Here is a 13126-nt window from a genome sequence, read left to right as displayed (position 1 = left end):
TAAAAGCATTAAGCATGGAGATAAGAAAAACAATTCAATAAGTTTCATCAGAAGTCATAATCAAATTACATGGCAAAGGTATTCATCTAGGTTTACTCATCCCCAACTATGGAGGGTTTAGTTACACATAGCAATTAAACAAGAAGAAAGAGTAAAAGAGAGATTACAAGAATAATTCATGAACTCTTCTTGAAGAATCTCCCCCAATTGTGCTCCCGATCGCTTCCTATGTGTTTTTATGCCTCTAGATCTCCAAAAACGTGAACCCCTAATTCAGAAACACAATTTTCTATAAATAGACGACCAAAAATTGGCCACCGAGTCCCAAAATCGGGGCCCGAATCACGCGAAAACGCGTCCAGGATGGGCCGAAATTGGCGCCCGATTTGCACCATTCGGGGCCCGATTTTTACAGACTGCTGCCCCTTCCTGAGTTCCTGAAATCGGCGCCCGATTGTGGAAAATCGGGGCCCGATTTTTCCAGTATCCAAATGGCTTGGAATCTTCATTTTCTTGTGCTTTCAACTTGAATACCTTGATGAATTACCTTACAAATACATGAAAAATGTCTACAAAACTAGTAAATGACAGAGTGTCATCACAACCCCAAACTTGCATCGTTGCTTGTCCTCAAGGAACACACTAAAAATGAAAAATAATAGTAAAATAACACTTACTCCACCAAGGGTCATGTCAAAAGTTCACTCCTTAGTTAGAAATTGATGAGCTAACTTGCTTGGCAACACATCCAATCCACAACTTCTCGCAACAATATTGAAACAAGGTTCACACAGTCGACATGCAAACTACTATATTACCAAGACTTGAAAAGTTTCTAAGCATCAATCAAAGTCAATATCATGCACACACTTTTAAGGACTTTTTCGGTTATAACGGGGCGTAGGTTCACGGTGGGATAATTTGGAAAGTAGGCTTAAGAAAAATAACTTGGAGTTAAGCATCATCCTACGGTTCTAAAAATACACCACGCATCATAACACCATATCACAATTGAATCCGGGGACTAGAGAGAACTATTAATAACTTGAACAACTGATCACTCGTCTTGAAGCATTTTTTTTTGAGCTGAATTTTTAACGTTCCAGCTTATTTCTAACATGCTTTTCTTCTTTTTTATAAGACAACACAAGATGATCTTCAATTCTCGAGTACCCCTACCCCAAACTTAGAGTGTTGCTAGTTCCATGAGCAACCCCAAACTTGAATTTTTATAACATTGAAACACAAATTATGCCTAACTCCGACAAAATTATTGGGACAATTCTATGGTCTCTAGGCTTGTAATGTGGTTCATCACCGAAACAAGAGGTCTAATCCTAATGGCTCAACTTGGCTTAAACAAAGGAATAATTCAATATAAACTCAGGTTGGCTTCAAAGGCTCAAGGTACAAGCAATTTGCCTTAGTGTGCACACAATATAACCAATCAATAGCAGAGAAAAATCTAAAGCCCTAGAAATAGCATTCACATGGAAACACTCATATTTGTAAAAATTGAAAAATAAAATTTGGCTATGACCTTACAAGTTGAGGTTTCTGGAAGTTGTGGCTACCTAAGCATTCCGTCCGGCCGTACACTTCCCATTGAAAGATCCAATCAAGCAACCATCTACTTTGAACTTTTGACAAACCATTGGCAGAATCTTTGTTACTAAACTGGTACATTTCAAGAAAAGTGAGTTCATCAATAATAAACAAACGCAGATGCATTATAAAATAGGGGACTAATCAATAAGCACCAAGACACTACTCAAGTTTGACTCCATACGACAGTTCATACTAATGAAAATAACAAAACAAATAACAGAAGCAAATACTGAAAGCGATAAAAATAGTAAATATCTGGGCTAGACAATGTGCCCAAATCACTGCTGTGCTCCTGACGACCCTCCTGGTCCTGATGGCGGAAATGTATAGTATATAGGCCATGTGTTTGCATCAGGATGCCTCTCAGCTTGAATCCTAAAGTACTCCGCCCTAATGCGCTCCTATGCTCTGAGCCCCCGATGCCTCTCCTCAGCAAAATAGTTCTCCATCTCAAGTGGGCTAGCAAACCTGTCATAAGCATTAGTCCTTGCATTAGCACTCTGACGGTAGAGGTCAGTTGCCTCATAAAAGGGTTGAGGGAATGCTGGTGGGGGCATCCGATCTCGAGAAGAAATGTCCTGAGCCCAGTTTGCCATGGCATATGTATACTCCATGAAATAGGGTGGAAGACCCTGCTGCTGCACCTGAGGTGGTGGCACTTGTTGTGGAGGCACATATGGGATGTGATCTTGTTCCATAGCCTGATGCTCTTCTGCCTCCCAGAGCTTCCTATCATAAGTTTCCTGTTCTCTCTCAAAACCTTCTAACACAGAATCCGATATAAACCTCAAAGATCTCACATACACATCAGTGGGTTCAACCGGAACCTGAGCTTCCTGACATAGTCTATTAATCAAACAGCATAGAAACACCACTACATGTTCATTCCTTCAAAAACTCTCTATCTTTTTGTTCTTCATGTGGTGTTTTTGTTTTTTTACCAACCTATCTATACACATGGTTTTAGACTCAAGAAAACAGATGCATATCTCAGAGAAGCGGTGGACTGTCGCAGGAGTGTAAATGAGGCACTATATATACATGTGGTGCTTGCTATCGCAAAATATCAAAAATTACAAAGAGCTTGCACTTGCTATATCAAAAATATCACCCTTCGTGTGTGCCTTATTCGTAACTTTCAGCATTATCCATGTATAATAAATGTCCGGTACTTATGTGCCGGAGCTGAAACAAAATTAAATTTAAAAAATACACATTCGGGAGTTATAAACAGGATGTGTTATTAAGGGCATTTTTGTAATTTTAGGGGGCCTAAAGAGATATTGAGGGGGCCTAAAAAGCAACCTTCTAACAAAAATTGCAGTTGAAAAGCAGTAATATGTTGACCCATAATTGCTCTACACCCAGCACAAATCACTCGCACCCTGCAGCCATTCCATTTTTACCCCTGCGCAAGTTAAGTCACGCTGCGCACCTTAACATGTGCAAGTTATATTTTATGCGTGACTTAACATGCGTTGCGCAAGTTAACTTGCGCAGCGTTAGTTAAGTCATTTATCAGCAACACAGAAACACTTTTCCCTCATTTCTCCAACTTCTCAACTTCGAAAATTTTCCCCCCATATCCGATTTTCATCATTCTTGCACCATTCAAAGCCAATTTCTCCCACATTATCAAGTAAGTGATGATTACCCTACTTAATTGCATTTAACTTGTAGAAATTTTAGTTTTTTTTTAAGAAATATGACATTTTTAGGTTTTTATAAATTTGGTTTGCATGTTAGTTTTGATGATTGTTAGTGACGAATTAACTTAGGAATTGTTGTTTAGAAGTTGTTTAGAGTAGAATGTGGTAGTTTAGGGTCTACAAATTGTTAGATTAAGGTAGTTGTTTGGAAATTGCACACCATGTGTTTAGTAAAATGTCTCAATGGTAATTATTTTGTTTTTTGGATTGTGACTTATCAAATTAGTTAGCATATGGTTTGTTAATTTTTATTATAACATGTTTGACTGCAATGTGGTAGCAAATTGTTAATTTTTTTGGATTGAAATGACACTGTCGAAATATGAGTGTTGTTGTTGAATTGTTAGAAATGACACAATGTCCGTGTGAAAATGTGTCATTGATTTTTTGCTTCTTTAAATGTTGTGCAGATATGTCTAGGAGGAATACGTCTCAGAGACCGCCTGAGCCGCCTCAGGATAGGACTGACAGACTTAGGTTAGGGAGACCTGCCCCTACTAGTAGTGCACGGAGGGAGAAGCAAGCATTACGCCCTCCTATGGCTGGTCGAGGGAGAGGTGGGGGCACGAGACTTGCTAGAGATGGATATGATGCTGCAGGGGGGTCAACGTCCCAGACAGGTCCATCCCAGACTATGGACCCGACGCAGTATCAGCAGCATTATGACGTCTATCAGCAGCCGCATGATGCGTATCAGTTTCATGAGCCTCAGCCTCACCAGTACCAGTTTGTTATTGAGGAGCCTGCTGTTGAGGAGCCGCCTGTTATTGAGGAGCCTCAGCAGAATGATGAGCCTGAGCAGCCTCAGCAGCATGAGCAGCCCGAGCCTCGTTTTCAGGGGGTGCCGAGGGTGGTGTACGAGGCCGGTCCGGACGGCTATGCAGGGGGTCCTTCTGAACTCTCGCTTTTACCTAACTTTGGTGGACATGTGGCATGTAGGATATGGGTTGATGCCGATGTAAGTATAATTTAATGTTTATTTTACTTATTTTTTGTTTTAAAATTCAATTAAAATAATTAATGTTGTTTATTTTACTTCTTAGTGTTTATACAACTTATTCTAATTACTAGTTTGGACACCCGTGCCAAGCACGGGCTAGATTGTCGACTATTTACTTCTATTATATAAACATTAATTAAATGGCAAATTCATTGTGTTTATACATAATATATTAATAGCACGTATTGTTATTGTGTTATTAATTAAACATTGTATATTAATATTAACGCATGTAACGCTGAAATAATAATCTTTAACGCGGGAAGATCTCACGCGGAGAAATAAAATCAAGCCGATATTTTTAATATGGATATCGATAATAAATGGAATTATCCAAAAACAAAGCAAAATTGATTATGGAGATATGAGTTTTTTTTTTTTTTGTGTTCTTCCTATAATTGGGGGGTTGGGGTCTTGAACTCAACCACGCATATACAATGAATTATCTCTACCAATTAAGTAAATCTCACAGAAACTTAATAAACTTTTCCGTTAAAAAAAATGAAAGCAACATTCTATATTTTTTGTCAATTGGTCTCCATACCAGATATCCTTATATATATATATATACCCTCCGGTCACTATTATAAACGAAAATTAATATTTTAGATTCATTCATTAAATGATATGTGTGGTCTATAATAAAGATCATATACATTATTAATTGAATGAATCTAAAATGCAAAGTTTTACTTATATTAGTGACCGGAGGGTGTAGTTTCTTTCAAACTCCATGATCTCTTTCACGCATATATTGGATTCACTTAACATCTAACGTGAATTTGTAATTATTCAATCGCGTAAAAAATAAGTATAACAAATAATAATAAAGACACCAACTATTTGAGACCAACAAAATATCGTCAAAAAGGGGTTAAGATAATACTCCATAAAACATAATATTAAAGTTCGACATATAAAAAACCTATATCATCTAGAACGACCAGTTAAACGTTCTGAAATACACCACGGTACACAACATTAGTGGTCTCAGTGGACACACGGTTTTCTTCATCCAGTATAAGTATTTTCAATCCCTTTTTGAAAGTGACTTGAGTGAAAATTGGTTTAGAAAGATAGTTTCCAACATTAGATGACGACTGACCTTGACTTTTATTTATCGTGACTGCGAAACATAAAGTCGGCGGGAATTGTCACCTCGTTCCATATAAGGAGACTTATTTGATGGACCACCTCTTTCATATGATCCCTCACTTATCGAAACACATAGTTAGTGGAAACTGTCTTAACCAAAGACTCATTAAGTGATTGACCATCATTACTCGCAATGTATAATGAAATATATATATATATATATATATATATATATAACACGTTAAAAATATTCGTATGGTATATAACAAAATATGGAAATAAATTTAAACAATATCGAACCTGAAATGCTTGTATTGATTCATAGACTAGTTTTGCGTGTCGTATATATAAATTTGTACAAATTTCGGCCTAGAATCTGACTTCGACATCATACTAACCATGTGATAATAGTTTTGATCTCTAAGAACAAAATATGCAGGTCCATCTCCGTCATTTGTTGTGCGATCAATCTTACCTCGCATTTATGTGAATGAAAACATATTATTGTAAGCTCTAATATTATCCAAATAGTGCTTACCCTTTGGATGATCGCCGCGTAACAAATTAAATAAAAGTTTCAGAGGTTTCTGAAGGTGAGGAAGATGCACCTTTCCCTTCATACAACATAACGAAAATTCAACATTACCTTCACTACCGCTTCATTCAACACGTTCACCCAACAACATCTTTGCGCCACACCAACTACAACACACAATAGGATCTTCAACATCAAACAATATTGTACAATTGTAAAATTTTGATGTCACTAATCGCTTCTGTTTTTTTTAAACAAAAGTAAAATCATATGAAAATAATAACTATATCTAAAATAATAGCAATTGAAAATCATACATTCACACTAAGCCATTTCGTACAAGAGTGATTTTGTGTTGTTGGTAGATCCAACTGATGTAATAAAAAATGCATATGATAAGAAAATAGTTTGTAAGTAGGGAAAATCTCTAACATTTAGAGTTCAAATTTCCAACCAAGCATCACAACATATAACCTTACTTAGTCCTTGTGTTGATACGCTAATTTTACTATGATATACCTTGAGTGGTTGGAAAAACAACTAGTAATTCATCATAAGATATATTGTTGATATCAAGAACCATCGATCTTAATAAATCCCATTGATTGGACATGCGAGTAAAATGTCTGTTATGTGTAGCACTGTCACTGCTTCCAACAATGACCTCATAATTCATATTTGTATATAATTTTTTATGCACAAACAAATTGTATATTTATAAGAATCAATACAAAATATTTTTCAATATATTTGATATAGTTATGTCGGATGGTAAACATGTTATATATATATATATATATATATATATATATATATATATATATATATATATATTTTTCCTTGAATAAGGTATACATTTTATAATTGTCAATAAGTATTTATATATAATACATAAATGTACTTATTCAAAACAAATAATAAAAATGAGCCAATGATAAAAAAAATACATCAAACATATATAGTGTTCCGTAGCGGAGGTATTGCACGACGTTGTAGGATGAGTTTTGGTTTTATTTCTTTTACGACGTAAAGACAATGGGTCCTCAACATCGATGTCTCTATCACGTTTAGGTGTGCAGGTTAAGTTACTTTTAGGATCCTTTGATGTATGTCTCTCAAAACGTGCTTCCACCGTGGTCAAATCTGAACATAAAGAATATAAAATGTAAATTATTAATAATATCTAACAATGTAAATTAGAACCACCAAGATTATGTTGAAATAATCATAAATGGTTTTTCTATTATGTGCAAATTTTCACTTGTTAAGAAATTTAAAATGTTAATTTTGTCTTAGAACTTCTGTATTCTATGTTAAATATATAACTTTTCAATAAATAATTGATGTTTTTCAATAAAAAATTATTACTTTTAGTTGTTTTAACATGTGCAATATTGCACATGTTAAACAAACTAAATTATAAATTATTGTTTAAATACAAAGGCTCAACCATCACATAAATTGAATTAGTTGCAAAATTGATTTTGAGATAGATAGAAAATTGTATAAATTCATGCCCATCCAAATATACAATCTTATAGTTCCAACTAATAATTTTTTCAGAACTTCCAATAAAGTTAGTGATGCAGAATACTGCCATTTAAGAATAAGATTATAATATCAACCAAATCGTAAGGATCGATATTAGATTGAAATGGAATCATGAGGAAACTCTGACACGATCAAGAAAAGTTAAACCAATCAGGATGCCCAATCATCAGGTTTTGAGTTTGGAATCTCGAAGGTAGCCTAAATATACAAAGTGGACGTGTTTAGCAGCAAGCCTGTGTCGATGTCCTATGGGTCGAATTCAAACTACATGATTTTTTCATTCTGCATAGGCGATCGTTTTGCACTTGCCGTTGCTATTGTGAGTTGGTTGTTTGGTGTGTCAGTTTTGCGTATATTAGAGCAACCCTCAGGGTGGACTTAATATAAGAGCATTTTGTGGGCTGCATTAAGCCACATCATCTTGAAGCAACTCATTCAATTTTTACTCCAATGGTGCATCAAATTTAACTTATAATAATATTACAGTCCTCCGTTTGGGTCTATCGATGTTCAGTTATTTGCAATTTTAATAAAAGATTATATTAACTAATGGGTTGATTACAATTCGTTTAATTTAAATACCTAAATAATTACAAAAATCGAAAGCAAGAATGTATATATCCAAACAACCAAAAAATCCTTCAAAAATCGAAATTAAGATAATAAATAAGGTACTTGTCGAAATCTGCCTGAAATTACGATGTTTCTGTTGCTGTATGAGCTTCCTTCTTGCTCGGGCCGCTCTTGCAGCTAAAGTATTCATATCAATTCTTACTATGAACACCAAATACCTAAGGGGATATCAATATTGGCGAAGTTGTGAAAGATTCAATATAGATGAAGTTGCTAATGATTAAGATAAAAAAAAAACATGAACTATAAAGCAAAAAAAAAAAGGACACTTGATGCCAAAATAAGGTCGGGTGTTAGCAGGTTGCAAACTAGTGACTATTTGAAGAATTTTTTTTTTTTTGTTTGTTAAGGGAATGAAGAAATGTCTTCATGTTAGTTGTAATATGTTAGCTGAAAAAATTGAGAAATCTTGCACACTATTTGAGAGAGTGTTTTTTTTTATAGAGAATGATAAATAAATGTTAACATATTTATAATATTTAAAGTATTATAACAATACAAATGAAATTTGAAGAATTTATCCAAGTCTCCAACACTTCTCATCCAACACACAATTTTTTAATTTTCCCACATCAGGAGAATTTTATACCATAACAAAATAAATATGCCTTCGAAACTCTCTCGTCCTAAAATGCTTTATTCCTTTCACATTATTATAGACATTTAAAAAAAATTATATTATCATATGTTTCTCAAAATTGTAGACATTTTTTTAGTAACAATTATTGTAGACTTAGATCGAAAAATACTCCCTCATGTATTATTTATAAGAGAAAGTTGAGTCAACAAAAGTTGATATATCTGGACTAATTTTTTAATCAAATACTTCAACTTTTGTTGACTCAAATTTTTCTTATAAATAGGACCAGATATTGTAGACATTATAAATGTCATTATTGATTCTTCAAAAAAATAATTGATACCACATTATTGTTTTTAACATGTCAAGTGTCATTTATTCAATCATAATTACCATAAATCACTTGATTGTTGTGTTTTTAAATATACCACAACTAAATAGCTAAAAAAAGTCTTTTACGCAATAAATACACCTTAAAAGTTGCAAATTTTTATTATAAATAGAACCAAAGGTTTTTTTGGTACCAAAAAAAAAACAGAACCAAAGGTTTTTTTAAAAAGTTTCTTATATAAAGGGTTGAAAGGAGTAGTACATAACTAATTCAAATTTTTCTTTAAAAATAATAATAATTAAATAAGCAGCCATAAATTTTAAATTATTAAATAGAACTATTAGATTTGAAATTAAAACTGGAATGTGCTTAAAACAAATAAATTTCAACAGAAGGAGGCTTAAAAAAAAAAAGTAACTACTATGTTTTTTTTAAGAAGTTAAATTAGCCCATCTGAACTGATATTGGGGAATCGAACCTAAGATCTTAAGAATGAACATACTTCAAGGTCTCAAGTTAACATCACCAGACCAATCCAAGTAGGTTAAAGTTACGACTATATAATTGAAATTCAATCTATCATCTTATATCAAAATAATAAGACCCAATTTGGTACCTATATGTAAGTGTCATATATTCAAAACAAATTAAAAAAGATCGAGAGCCAATTTTTTTATAATTGTAAAGTAAAATATAATATGCATACTGGTCAGTTGGTGACTATTAAAATTGAAATACTTTTTTTTAGGGAATTAAAATAATTTTTTTGTTTCCTTCAAAAAAATAATACTTTTTTTGTTGGTCAAATGAAATATGTTTTTTTTTTATTATCAAGAATCGATATATTGTATGCATTTATTAGGTTGTTTAATTAGGAATAAATGAGGAATGCATTTTCTATTAAAAATAAATTATGAGAGAATGATAGCCGAGAAATAAGGAGAACATGTTAATTCAAAGAAAGGAGAAAGAGGGAGAGAATGTTAATTTAAAATGTGTTTTCAACACCTAAAATTCGGATTTCTCCTTTAATGTATTTTAATTAAAAATTTGGGAGATCATTTCCTTTAAATCATTTTTTACGGTGAAATCTCCTTTAAAGCATTTACGCATTACAATAAATCCCTTTAAATAAAAAACTAAAAGCAAAAAAAATTTGAAATAAATAAATAAAAACCACTGTGAGCATCTACCTAAAAAGAAATTATGCTTGAGCCATAATGTTTTGTTATTTTTATGTCAAGTAGCCTAAATTAAAAATTAAGTGTTTTTTAGGTGCATAAGTGGAGAGTCCGGAGACCTTGAGTGATGAATGTTAGTCCTCTTAAAAATCACAAAAGTTACAAATCCAAATGTATAGGAGTGTCATGATTGAGAGCATATATAGCCTTAGCATACTTCTATAAAAAAGTTGATTGTTGTGCCCGTTTGATTCAGCTTTGAATATAATTGATTCTGAGAGAATTGATTCTGATAGAATTGATTCTGACAGAATTGATTCTGAGAGAATTGATTTATGTTTGGATACAATTATGTATAATTGATTAAACAAAATGATTTATGTTTGGATGCAATTATGTAGAATTGCTTTTGAATGTATAATTACTAAAATAGACATAGCTAAAGGAGAATTGATAACGAATGAGAATTGATAAAGGGCAATAAAGTAAAATAACATGTTGTAATAATAAAATATACAAACCTATACACGTTGTTCAAGGAGAATTGATTCTAGAAAAGTTAGAAGCTAGGATTTGTAGCTTCATGGAGAATTGCTTTTGGAGGATAAAAGCAATTCTGAAAAGCTGAACCAAACACGATGTTTTTGGCTAGAATTGCTTTTGGCACTGTAGAGAATTGATTTTGGGCTAAAATTGCTTCTCAGAAGCCAAACCAAACATGCCCGTTATCGTACTAATTTCTAAGGTATTAAACCAGTAACAAAAAATGGAGAACATCACATATAATTCAAAACATAGAAAAAATGAAGCACTGATATCAAATAATAAACTGCATTGAAATTTTTTCACTTACTGGTTAAAGTAAAACATTATCTAAAGTCCGGACATCACTTATGTACATCCAAGGTAAACAACATTTATAGTCTTAGAAAATCAAAGTTGCATTCTTATTATTATTTTTACTTCTTTACCACCGCTAGAAACCATCACATCTACCCAAAACATGCAAAAGAAAGGGGAAACTATATAAATATAATTCTTGTAGTATTAATGTATGATTAAATGGACATTTTTTTCTTGAAACCAAAAAAAAAATTGGATAGATATCGGACGGCACGCCATTTTTGCCACACAATTTCACTTTGGTGTTAAACTGGAAATTGAGTTTGTACTCGTGCTTTGTGGTGCGATAAGATCCAAGATTCACAGCAACACCAAAGCCACTCATAGAGTAAACCTTTCCCTCCTGCAGGTCCTTCTCAAATTTGTAGATCAGAGTTCTTCGTACAGTGCGCACGAATCTTGTTTCCCTAAAAACGCAAAGAATAAATCAATCAATATATAATCAATACAACACAAAACAAAACATTAATAATAAAAAAAGCAATGTAATATGCTCACAGATGCATCCATGAGAACCATGTCGAGAGAAAACGGATAAGCATCGCGATTGACATCACGAACAAAACAAGCACGGACAATCCGTACAACTATGCTCCAAGATTCCTTCACCGGACTGATCTCAAATATGTTATCTGATCTTGGAGCCATTTGAATATACCTTTTTTTCTAGGTTGAGAGGGAAGAGAAGTAGACAGATGATTTAACAGAAGAAAACATTGGTATAAATAGGCTAATTGCACAAATAAAATATTAGTGGAAGCAATGTGAAAATAAAAAATAACATTAAATAGTTGCAACATGATTGGTTTAAAAGAATGACATTGACACATGTCAATGTAATATTGGACGAATATTTACAAATGACACGAATGACATGAATTAATTTTAATAATTTTTTTTGCGACAGAGGTATTAGGCAATATGTACTATTAGGAAATTAGGAAATTAGGAAATAAGCACTATATATACTCCTATAAAATTCTGTTAAGGAAATAACAATAATCCTTTTTTTTTCATCATTTCCGTAAAATTCTGTTAACTTTTTCCGTAAAATTCTGATCACTTTTGATTGAAATCATGTGCATTAAATACTCTTATAAAATAGAGATAACATTTTAGGATAATTCATCAAATTATAATTGTTGTTTCTATTATAAACTTTTTCATATTTATTGTGTACATAAAAGAAAACATTGGTGCATTAAACAACAATTTCAAATTCTGACTTTTTGCACAACATTTTTGGTTACCTAATTTGGATTCCAATTTTGTTTGTTTTTTTTTCTATTATAAACTCCATCATATATTGTGTGTACATGAGAAATAACATTAAATGACCCTTTCACTAATAGGTTGCCACGTGTACTTTAAAAAAAAATAGCGCAAATATATATAATGGAGATTATTTTACCTATTTAATGTTAGAATTAACATTTATGTTAGCATATATTTAATGTTTGTTTTACTTATTATTTATTTAACGACTTATTGTTTGTTGTGTTTTGTTTTTGTATTTCAGTTTCGAAGAAAACATAGGGTGAAAGGTATCTCCTACGGGAAGAAGCTGAGCATTAAAAATTTGGCATTGCCTATTCCGGGGGAACAAAATGAGTGGTTTTGGAATGAAGTGAATATGTCCGGTCTGACTCCCCTCCTAACAAGTGGGTATGAGAACATATCTCACGGGTTTGTCTGTGCGATGACAGAGAGATGGCATGAGGAGACCAGCAGCTTCCATCTACCTGTTGGAGAGATGACCATCACACTAGATGATGTGGCGTGTCTCCTAGGCATTCCCATCACTGGGAGACTCCTTCCTGATAGAGAGTTAACCCGTGAGGAGGGGTTAGAGATGATGCAGACAGACCTATTGTTTACAGTGCTTAATGAGTACGCAAGTTAACTCACGCAGTGTTTAACACTTGCGTTACTTAAGTTGCGCAACGCATGTTAACTAACGCATACATTTACACTTGCGTTAGTTAACATGCGCAAGGGTA

General features: G+C 33.1%; 1 protein-coding gene across 1 annotated transcript; it reads left to right on the top strand.

The window, feature by feature from the left end:
* Positions 1 to 3729: 3729 nt before the first annotated feature.
* LOC146937070 (uncharacterized) lies at positions 3730 to 13029 on the top strand. Its single transcript, XM_085749329.1, has 2 exons — positions 3730 to 4275; positions 12646 to 13029. Exons 1-2 carry the CDS (start codon positions 3730 to 3732, stop codon positions 13027 to 13029), a joined length of 930 nt encoding a protein of 309 aa, XP_085605455.1.
* Positions 13030 to 13126: the final 97 nt, after the last annotated feature.

This window comes from Medicago sativa, chromosome 3 (assembly GCF_051527215.1).
Source record: "Medicago sativa cultivar Bolivia chromosome 3, Bolivia_mono, whole genome shotgun sequence".
In the NCBI taxonomy this organism is placed as follows: Eukaryota; Viridiplantae; Streptophyta; class Magnoliopsida; order Fabales; family Fabaceae; genus Medicago; species Medicago sativa.
Note: the sequence above shows the minus strand (reverse complement) of the source record. Positions and strands in the feature narration are given on the sequence as shown.